Source organism: Epinephelus moara, chromosome 19 (assembly GCF_006386435.1).
Source record: "Epinephelus moara isolate mb chromosome 19, YSFRI_EMoa_1.0, whole genome shotgun sequence".
Classification (NCBI taxonomy): Eukaryota; Metazoa; Chordata; class Actinopteri; order Perciformes; family Serranidae; genus Epinephelus; species Epinephelus moara.
The window spans coordinates 29200455-29212277 of NC_065524.1; the positions used below are offsets into that span (position 1 = coordinate 29200455).

At 41.4% G+C, this 11823-nt stretch overlaps 1 protein-coding gene across 1 annotated transcript in view; it reads left to right on the forward strand.

Moving 5' to 3' along the window:
- The first annotated feature begins 2083 nt into the window (after positions 1–2083).
- hectd2 (HECT domain containing 2) overlaps positions 2084–11823 on the forward strand; it is a 75890-nt gene continuing 66150 nt past the window's right edge. Inside the window, exons 1-2 of the mRNA XM_050071722.1 lie at positions 2084–2613; positions 10092–10233. Of these exons, the coding sequence (XP_049927679.1) occupies positions 2530–2613; positions 10092–10233 (226 nt within the window). The 5' untranslated portion in view covers positions 2084–2529. The remainder of the gene's footprint in view (positions 2614–10091; positions 10234–11823) is intronic.

Sequence of the window (11823 nt, forward strand, 5' to 3'; positions counted from 1 at the left end):
ACGCAGGTTTGAGTCAGCTCTCTGTAGCGTAAAACTGTAAACCATTAACTTGATATGTGTGTTCGCTACAGACTGTACAGAGTTCTGGTGCTGTACATTAAACCAAATTCCCAGCAGGCTTTGCGTCTCCACGTCAGGTGCAGCGGACTGCAGAGAGGCTGGACTCAGTTTGAGGCCGTAAAAAGTGAAGCAAAACAAATCTGCTGTTACACACCACACGCACTGACTGCTGCAGAACAGTGTGAGCTCCGAAAACAAACAGAGCTCAACCTGACGGCTGGACTCTTTTTTTTTTAGAAAAGCTGATGCTGAAGATTTTTCATACAGGAATAAATGAAAGTTTTTTTCTTACAAAAACAGCTTTTTCCCCCGGCAGCAATCTGATTGTCAGAAAAGGAAAAAGTCAAGTGTTACATAACAATGAAAAGTTCTGACAAAGACCCTGTGTGTGCAGCTTGTTGTGAAAAAACTCATCTGCAGCCACTCTGCCTCATTTTGGTGATTTGCTGAGGTGTTTCTTAAGAAGGCAGACTTGTTTAGCTTTCTGTTTGCTTTGAAATAAATCTGAACAACAACTAAAAATAGCAGAGTTGTCATTAAAAGAATATCAGATCTAAAAGTGTCTTCAAGGCTTTTCCAGGACCTGCAGAAACACTGAAGCTGTTTTTAGGAAACCAGACGGAGAGTTCAGATGATCTCAACTTTACCGAGAAACCACACACACACACACACACACACACACACTGATCTGCGACATCAGGAGCCCTTCAGTTTCTTTATGTTCAGTGAGAGCTGGCCTGCAGCCCGGATCCTGTTTCTCACTAATTATGGACAGAAGTTAAATTGTAGTGGTGACGCAGAGTCTGCAGGACCACCGTCAAGACAGAGGAAATCACAGCACATCACTTCCTCTCACAACGGTCAAAATAAAAGCCCTGCAGTGGGGTGGTGCAATAAGAGTAAAATTAAAAGACACTGGACTGGAAAATGATCAAAAGGATTCAGACAGTCACCTGTCAATAAATCAAAGAGGATTACTAAAACTCGGCTAGGCTATGTGTAGCCTACTGATTATTTTCAGATCACTGATAACTGAAGAAACGACATTCAATATTTTGTTTCATTTATATAAATTTAATAAATTAAATTAAATTAAATTAAATACAATTAAATTAAAGTGAATTAAATTGAATTATCTTAAATTAAATGAGATGAAATTAAATATTTTTGAGGGAATTTATGACCTGAAGAGATTTTTTTTTCCTTAATATTTTTGGATTATGGTGGCCTTATTTCCTCATGACTTTATATACTCATCAGTGCAAATGTCTTGGAGTCTTAAAAAATAATGTTAAAAAGGTAGATTATTATAAAATAAAATAAAAATAAAATAAAATAAATTATTTAATCAATTATTATTATTATTATTATTATTATTAATAATAATAATAATAATAATAATAATAGTAATAATAATGATAATGATAATAGTAAATACATTCTAGGAAAATAAATAAAATAAAAATATCAGTATAAATGTTATGAGATACTTTGTCCCATTTTCTGAAAAACAAACTTTTTAAGTCACTATTTATTATTATTATTATCATTATTATTATTATTAAGTAAAGTAAATACAGATTAAGTCACTATTATATGTAAAAATGTTTATTTATTTAAGATTATGAGAACATAAATACAATGTTTAATTGCTGTCTCAAACGTTTAGTCAGTTAATGAAAAATTAAAAAAAGACTTAAAGTAATCATTTTTGATTTACCTCATTATATTTTATTAAAGTCATTTTCATATTTCAGTTTCTCCAGTGATTTTTATACTTGCGTTTATTGGCCTGTGTTTGCATCTGTTTGTTTTATTGCCTTCAGTTCAGTTGTGTTTTAACAGTTTCATGGAATTTTCTTCTTTTCTTCCTTTTATTGTGAATCTAAAAGCTCCAATTTCCCGTTACTCTCTCTCCCTGTGTGTGTGTGTGTGTGTGTGTGTGTGTGTGTGTGTGTGTGTGTGGCACTGCTGTCTCCAGGCTCTGCTCTCCAGGCGCCTCCTCCTCCTCCTCCAAACATGGCGCCGGCCCGCAGCGTTGCTGCTTCCCCGACAGACGACGCAGAGAGGGACAGAAGGAGGAGAAGAAGAAGCGGGCAGCAGCCCACCCTCAACGTGTTTTAAAAACTCCTTTAAAACGAAGATAACATAACGCTCTTTACGATTTCCTCTCGGAGACTTCAAACGCGCCGCTTTTGGAGACGTTTACGCGTCAAGCTGTGCGCGTAACGGAGAGCCCACCTGTCCGACGAAGGTAGATTTCACTCCCGTTACTTGGAGGATGTGAATCTCCCTGATTTAGGTGAAATACCGGAGCGGAGCGAGCAGACAGACGGGTACCTCGGGGTCAGAGCTGGCTCTGGTAAAAACATGTGCAGCCCTGTGAGGAGCAGAAACACAGAGGCTGTAGAGGACTGAGTCTTTCCAGGGAAAAAAACACAACTTTTTCCGCTCTTCCACACCGACAGGATGGATGGAGAACATTTTGCGCTCTCAGGAGTTGAGAGGGAAAGAGAGAGGCTTCCACCAATTTTCAACAGCTCCGCTCCAGCTGTAAGAAAACTGCATTTTCTCCTCTTATATTATAAAAAAAAAAAAAAAAAAGATTTTCACGAAAAATTATCTTTGCTGTGCAAAAAAATGTTGTTTTTTTGTGTGTGTTGACAGTGTAGTATTTACCAAAGTGAGAAAAACCTAGCATCCAATGAATAACTTCTTTTTTTTTCTTTATTTCAAATTAAAAATAACAATTTAATTAAAAAAATATATTGCCAAAAATTGCAGAAAAGGTGCATGGCACAACAGAAAACTTCCTTCATTATTTAAAAACTGAAATAGATTACAAAATAATTTATAAACCATAATTTTTTGGAAAATACTGATTAAAGAAAATAAGGAAAACACAATAGTTCACCATTATATGATTAATTTATATTAATTATTGTTGCAGCAGCCTCATGCTAAGGTCTAAATGATGCTAATGTTTTTACTGTAATAATTCCTGTTGTTTATTTAAAGTGCTTTTTAAAATTGTTTTATTCAAACATGACATATAATTAGGGAGTGGGGTATACTTACAGTGCAGTAGATGATCATCTGCATGTGCATGTAATTTGAATGCAAATTTTCAGTCAAATCATGCTTTAAAAACTTGTATCATATTCAACAGATTCTGAGATAATATTTAAACTCTCAGCCTGAACATGCAGTGAACACAAAGTGACAGCAGACTGCGGTTTCCTCCTTGTGGAAAAACTGATGCCCCTGTCTTACATAATGACTCCTGACATCAGCTCTCCAGCCGTGTCAGATGATGTAATAATTGTGTTTTTAAATGCACCAGTGTTGGCCTGTTTATCGGCGTGTTTCAGGTTCGGTTGTCTGTGTCACTACGGCGCAGACTGGCGGGCTAACTTACAGGCTGGTTGGTTGATGTCATCTCCATTGTGTCAGGGAGCAGGAATGTGCAGATCAGATGGTTTTGACCAATAAACAGTCTGTCATTGCTCAGACTGACTCTGGTTGTGTCTGGAAATGCCATAAAGTGGCTGCATGTGTTCTCTCGCTGCAGCTCGTTTCTCCAGGACTTCAGTGAGACTGATTCTCGGATTCTTCCTCAGAAGTCTTCTGGCCTGTCGAGCTCAGTTCTGAGAAAAGTCAGGCTCAAAGGCTGGACAGTAAAGGTCCCACGTACAGTGAGCTGTCATTGTATCGATGAAATTGAGACAGCTGGTGTTCAGTGAAGAAAGTTTGACATTAAACCAGAGCTGCTGTTTCTGCCTCAGGGTTTCATAAAGTCTCATTCATCCAATTTTCTTAACGAGATTTTCCCCAGACCTCCAAGATTTCAGTCGACTGAATCTTGAATCGAGCCTGATTATTTTGCTTCAGTCTGGTTCTGTGCTTCTCTTTGTCTGATTTCTCCTCATTCTCTCATATCACTTTCACACCCAGAGAGCCAAAGGGACCAACGGTGTCCTAAATCTGTCACAACTGGTTACCATACTCATCCCAGACCCGTGATGAATGGAGCACCAGAATCAGCACAAGCCTGCTTGGATCGATTCTGTCAGGCGTCTCTGGCCCAAAGCTGGCCTGAGTGCTGCTAACTAGAGTTGATTCCTCCTCCTAAATCAGCTCAAATCTTGCAGAACCAAACCAAGTTAAATCTGGCTGCTGCATACAAGCCAGAGTCAGCTTTTTTTTCTGCTCCTCTGGTGCCAGAGCTCCACCGAATGTGCAGACGATTTAATGCACGTTTGCCCAGTTTTTAACCAACTGCAGGTCTCAGTAAACACCTGGTGATCATGTTCACACAGACCTGCTCACCAGATCCAGATCTGTCAGATGATTCAGTCATGAGAAGCCCTTCATTCAAAGCAATAAACTGAAGAAATATTTGAACATGAAATTATGGGAGAAGACAGCCATAAAGTTTGCCTTTTATTCGGAAAAGCAATATTTCTCCCGTGGGCGGCGACTGATACCAACACACACACACACACACACACACACACACACACACACACACAGTCTCACAATAATCTGCAGGATCTGATTAGAGATTAACATCTGAGACCGAGGGGAAGGAAGGCAGCGCAAAGAGTGTGTGTGTGTGTGTGTGTGAAAGAGAGAGTCAGATGTGGAGCTCCTCTTGGTGTGGTTTCTCTCTGGATGACAGCATTTCCTCTCAGACTGAGTGACTGAGCCCAGTTGGACAGAACTGACATCACAAGACTCACTGAGATAAAAACTGCTGCTAAAAGTGTTAACTGTTGTCAGATGTGAACCAGGACGTCGTCGGTGTTTGTTTCATCGAGAATTATTTGTTGACAACCCTTTTGTCCTCAATGAAAATCAAGCTGCGACTGATCTGGATGTAGTGTCCGTGTGTGTTGCTCGGGGAGCATCACTGTGGTGACTCTGCTCCACATTTCCCAGAGATCACCTGTCAGTCGGCGGGTGTGGGTGTGGGTGGGGCTGTGACGTTGATAATGAAAGAGTTAGGAGAGAGAAGAGAGTGATGTGGCTGCTCTGTGGCTTTCCTGGAAAAGGAGTGTATTTATACACTCATTGCTTCTAGGTGCGAGGATGCAGCAAACCAGGGGCACATTGCCTTCTTAAAAGCGAAATTCACCATGTTTTAAGTTGACATACAATCAGAGCTCATGGTATATGCAGTCAGTCGGAGCAATAAATGCTCAAGCTGCATTTGACAGAGAAGCTGAGCTTTTCTTCTTGCACTGCTGTTACTGCAGTGCCCACATGTACAAGGATGGACTGCACTTAAGCTCCTGACTCTCAACCCCCAGAAACTTCTCATATTAACGCAGCACAGATGTGGTTCTGTTTACAAAAGGTAAAAGTGTCTGAGTGTGCTTTCACACCTGCCCTGTTTGGTTCGGTTCAATCAAACTCAAGCTCTTTTACCCCCTAAGTGTGGTTTGTTTGGGCAGGTGTGAACACAGCAATCGCAGTCGGGTGAGCACCAAAACAACCAGGCCGAGACCTTCTTGAAGAGGTGGTCTCGGTCCGGTTACAAACGAACTCTTGTGCGGTTCGTTTGTGGTGAGAATAGTCGCATTACACATTGTTTGGGTTAAACATGAGCATGTTACAGTCCTGGAGGATTATTAATGTGCACTTCCTCCTGTACTGCCTTAATATGCACATTCAGCACATCCAATGCATCAAAACATTGTTTTCTAGTTGGAGCCGCGCCTCGTTTTCAAACTGTATGGTTTGACTAAAATGAACAATGACAGCAATATAGTCCACGATGAGCAGCGCTAAAATCAACCTGCGTAGTTGTCCCTCCATTGTGACATTAGAAAGTGTCACATTTATCTTGCAAGTGTACTCTTCTTCAACGTTTGGTTTATTTCCGGGATTTTTCCCACATGGAAATTCTGACCAATCAAGAGCAGCTTTCTCGCACAGGGCATTTGATCTGGTCCGCTTGTAAATGCTGCAGTGAGAACACGAACACCAACTTGTTGTTTTATGACACACTTGACCCCAAATTTGTTTCGATGAAGGTGATGTTGAAAAACGGCAAAATGATCCTTTAATACGACTGGATTTATACACATAACTGCTGATTGGGTAACATCTCTGACACACCCAACAAACGAGAGAGCATGAACCTCAAAGCGTGTTGCAGACTATTTCGAGGAAACATATCGTTCAGCCCAGAAATCGACCACCTTCAGATTTATCGTACCCCTGCATTAGACAGTCAAGACTAGAACGTTTACAGCCATGCTAGAAGCCCTGTAAGTCTTTGTTTTAGCACAGTGGTGCTAAATGCTAAAAATTAGCATGCTAACATGCTCACAGTGACATTTGATCATAAAACGAACTGGACGAACATTTTACATTACATTTTACTAAAAACTACAAAAATCAACTGCATGGCGAGGGTTACAGGAAAAGTCAGGGGAACATAAAACTCAAAAAGATTCATCCTCTGGAGATCATGAATGTTTGCCAAAAATTCAGTGGCACTCCATCAAATGGTTGTTGTGATATTTCAGTCTGGATCACGGTGGTAGCCCGAGCAACACACACTGGCATCCTTAGAGCCGTGTCCCTAACGCCGGCACACTGAGTTGAATTTTGTTGAAAATAATAAGAAGCGTTGTGTAAATGTAGGTCAGGATAAATGGTCCACTGCACTGTTAGTTCTTCTTTGACCGCATGAGTCATTGTCTCAACATTCACCCAGCTTTGTGTTGATCCCACAGATGTTGCTCCTTTCACTGATTTCTGTGGATCCGTTTGATAAAACCTGCGTTGGTGCGTCCGCTCAGCGCTCTGTGTGCAGATCAGTCAGTGTTGCCAGGGTGTGTTTGATCCGCTCTGAATGGAGAACCTGTTGTGTCTCATCAGAGAGATGGAGCTTCAGTCCGAAGGCACATGATGAACATGCACATGTGTTTGTGTGCTGCGAGTGTGTGTCTGTTTTTGTGTTGTGTCATAACTCTGGAAACACAACCTGTTACTAACTAGCTGAGGTTGTTTCTTCGCAGACAAACACTCCTTTGTTTTCTCTCCCTCTGTGAGTGTACACGAGAGAAAATGATATAATGACATGGAAACAGGAGAAATTGTGTGTGTGTGTGTGTGTGTGTGTGTGTGTGTGTGTGTGATGCCAAGACTGTGATTTTGTTCCGATTTGTCCTCAAGGTTTCATTTCTTTGGAAACTGATTGGTTTTGAACGTGGGATTAACCGTCTTCCTGCTCCTTCTGTTCTGCAGGCCATGAACACATCACTGCTGGAGTGTGTGTTTGTGTCTGCCTGTGTGTGTTTGCTGCTGTCAGGAGCGGCTGCTGTGCATCTGTTGATCTCTCCACCTCCTCTTCCTCCACCTCTTATCCCCCCTCCTCCTCTCTTCCTTCTGTTTGCTCTCTCATCTCCATCTATTCTTCTGTCTCTTTTCTTCCCCCGCTTCCTGTCCTCTTCTTCTTCTGCTCCACATATTTTCTCCATCTCCCCCCCTTTCATTCTTCATCTTTATTTTTTACCTGCCTTCTTTACACCAATTTCCTCTCCTTTGCCTCCCTTATCTCTCCTTTCCTGACTCTTCTTTCACCCATTTCTCCCGTTTTCTTGCCTTTTTTAAATTTCACCCTCATATCTCCTTCTCCACGCCTCTGCCAACTTCATCCCCTCTCTCCTTCTTTTTGTCTTGTAATTTCCATTTTCCCCTCCCTCCTATAAATCCCTCCTTCCCCTCCTCTTCACGTCTTCCTCTGCTTGCACTTGTGGCTCTTGTGCAGCTTGCAGAGACCTGAAACCTGTCTGAAATAGAGGAATACCAGAAGGCGATTAATCATAGGAAACATTTAGGAAATGTTATGCTAGATCACTTCAGTTTGGGTTATATTGTCATTGTCTGTGCATGCAGCTGAATGTCTGGATTTATTTAAGAAGTTCCCATTCTGGTGAGAAACCGCAACATCTGAGAAGACAGAGAGTGACTCTATTAGTAAACTTGTTCGGTAACATTGCCTGTCTCCCGCAGATGGTCGCTACTTGGTGTTTATTTAACGCATTTTGCAGAAAAATCGAAAAAAATAAATTTATAAATTAGCATTGGTGTTCAAAAGTTTTACATTCTTTAGCATTAGCCTCTTCTATTAGTAATAAATTGCAAAATTTTGCATATTCTGATCTTCAGTTACTGCTACTGTATGTTAGCTTCACATGTAGCTTCAGTCTCTGTAGCAACTGCCTTGTCAGGTTTTATATGTAAGGGATAATGTATAATGAGCCAGAAATAACTCCCTTCAGGGGAATAGAAGAGGGGTTCTATTCCCCTGAAGGGAGTTGTTTTCCCAGTATTCACCGGCTCATTATACATTATCCCGCTTATTACACGGCTAATTATCAGTTAAATAAATAATTTGAGACAGAATATTGATTAATTATATGATTTTTATGGATTTATAAATTAAATTGGAGGGAGAGAAAAAAAAACTGCCGGGAACGACTGAATCTCCTTGTCAGGGCAGCGTCCCTAGCAACGCTGGGCTACATAGCAACGGTCATTACACAGTAATATCAGACCTCTGAATGCCGCGACTGACTAATCAGAATACAGCATTTAATAGAGCCGTGTAATAAATTATTATAATTAATATAGGTATTGTTGGCTTATCACAGGTAAAAGAGTGAATATTTGGCAGATAAGTAGAAATTAATTGCAGCAGCTTATTTAATTTACCTTTTAAAAGCTGCATTATTGTGTATATTTGATTTGATTTTTTTTCATTCAGGGATAAAATATACACCTCATTTTTCTTATTACTTACTTTTAATAAAAATTTGATTGCTAGCGGTGTGTAGTGTTCATATATTTAAAAACATGTATTGTTATTTTCATCTTTGATGATAAAAGTTGGATTATTAGAGGTGTAATATGCAAGATTTTTCTAAAAACAACAACAAAAAAATCATCACTCTCAAGGCGCTTGCACATGATCAGCGTTAAAAATCTCTTGATGTCTGCTGTGCCATTGTTTTCCAATGGAAGCTGGCGTAACCAGCTCAGTGGCCTAGTGGGAGAGTGTCTGCCCTAAGACTGGGAGGTCGGGGGTTTTATCCCCGGCCGGGTCATACCAAAGACTATAAAAATTGGACCCACTGCCTCCCTGCTTGGCACTCAGCATCAGGGGTTGGAATTGGCGGGTTAGATCACCACATGATTCCCCGGCGCAGCACCACTGCTGCTCACCGCTTCCTTAGGGGATGGGTCAGATATGGAGAACAAATTTCATACACTCAGATGTGTGACAATCAGTGGAACTTTAATCTTAATCTTTAACGCTGACTTCAGGGTACTTTTCAACTTCGGGATCACATTGTGGCCTCGACCCCGTTTGACGCTGACCTTTCCGTGTAGAGCCAATGATTTACAGTAGAATGCAGTTGGAGGGCAGGCGCGGAGATGGGGCATGGAAAAATTTAAAGATCCGACTGCAAGATGGAGGGGAGATCAGCGTTGGGTCAAGCCGATGGCGAGCGCTGTGGCGTCAGCAAATCGGCAATCACGTGCAAGCGCCTTCAGAGACTCTGACCTCTGCCTGGGTTTTCCTCTTATTTTACTGTGTTCAGAATGTTCCTTGAGATTGGGATTTTTTGTCATTGTGACCAGATGACAGACTAAAAGCAGCACACATCCAAGAGGGAAGCTACAAAAACCGCAGATACAGCACCTAAAATACACAGATGACGTGAGGTGAAACACCAAGTGGAATAAATCTGGGGTCAGCTTTCGCTTTTATTTTCGCCGGTGATACTGTTTGAAAACAGTAACCGACTAAACTAAATATTCGGTGCCAAAAATCAACCTGTAAACACTTAAAGCTGCTACATTTGTATGAAATATGAACTTGAAACACCAACATTTTGAGGCTGGTTACTCTGGGGATTTATTTTCATGGGATGTTCGTGTCCTTCAGAGTGTCTTCAACTTACAAATACATGAACAAAACTTCTGATGATGATGTCATCTTCCTGTGGCAGGGTTTTGGGCGAGGAGCCAAGCAGCCATTTCCATCTCTGGGCACCTTCATCTCCACACTGAGCCAGAGGAGGGACGCAGGGGGACGGGGCCTTGCTGGCGGCATGACGGGTACAATGGCCAACACCCAGTGGCTCAGACATGGTGAGTTGGTGTCCAGTGTTCTGTGGTGTTACATCAAATGGAACAGTCAGGCCTGATTTATTGGAAGGCTACAGTGCTTTTTAAAATAAATCAGCTCATTTTCATTTTCTCATAACTTCTGGTTATCAGAGGAGGACGTTGTTTGTCAAAACAAAGAAAAGCATCCAAAAAACTGAGTCTCCAAAATGTCTCATTCTCACATTTGGCTTTCAAGACTGCTGCTGGCGGTTCAATGGAGAAAAAAAGTCAATGCCAATGGGGTGAGATCTTGTCCGATGGTCTGGGAACAGATCACTGCACCAGCTTTAAGAACATGACACAAGAGTCTAGAAATTTTTATCTGAAACAAGATGAATAATGTCAAAAACACATGAAGTAATCATATAAATGTGAAGCCTGTTCAAGGAACATATGTGACTCATATGGGACTCTCTGTGTAGACTAGAGTCCTCTATCCTTCTCACATATTTGGAACTTGCCTGGACCAACATTGCGTTGATTGGTGTGGCTGTGACTGAAACAGAAAGAAGTGCACTTTTCAAGTTGAACTTTTTGTTGGGTGCACTGGATTTAAGACTACAAAAAGTAAAAATTGCACTCTTAGCTCAGTTCAGACCAAAGATTTGCAACAACACAAAACCATTTTAGAACGCTGCAGAGAGAAGTTGCAGCAGTGTGAACTGGCTGATTGATGGTATCACCTGCAACTCATCTGGTCAAATTGCTGGTGGCCAGTGTTAGAACATAAAGGTTGTCACCTGTTTCTACAGCTCATCAGCTTGTAGTGAAGTCCGCTGGTCGAGTCAAAATGACCGCAGATGGCGTGTTCGCTTACTGCTGCAGGTACTCCTATGTCCCCACCGAGCCCTCTGTTTTGTCCTCACGGTGTGCCACTGTTGGACAGTGGGTCACTGCTGCTGCTCGCTATATGTGCTTAAGCTGAGAGTTGTTGCATAGAGATGATACACCGTCTCATCTAGTTGCACTGGTGTGAACTGGCAGGTTTTTAGAACGTTGCAGAAGGGCGCACTGCAGGTCGTTGCTTGTCTCAACTCATCTTGTTGTGAATCTTTGATCTGAACTGGGATTTATGACAAAAGTCGAAGAGTCACGTCATGTCCTGTGCATTTTTTCTGGTTTAATTTACAGCTAATGGACTGATGTTTTTTCTTCCTGTAGCTTTTGGTCTTGTGGATCTCAGCTGTGATGGAGGCATTCCACTGCAACACATTGGTAGATTTGTCAGTCCAATGGTGGCAAATAAAACCGCTACATTGAGTCCATACCCATTGGTAGCTTTGGCACCTTCTACCTATGCCAGTCCTCAATGCCTGTGTGCAGTTTCACATAGATTGACCACGTCAGTGAGTAGAAAAACATGGGACAGACTGAATGACACACTGACAGTTTCCGTGACTATATACAGCATACCATACCATGACTTAGTCATACCAAAAATTAGAAAAAAAGCCAAAACATTGGGCCACAGGGGGAGCCACAGCGATCGGCTGCATTTTAGCCATTTTTAAGCATTTTTCTGTTGTTATAGCGCCACCCAGTTGCCAATTAGAGTTAAATTTCTCCAGTCAC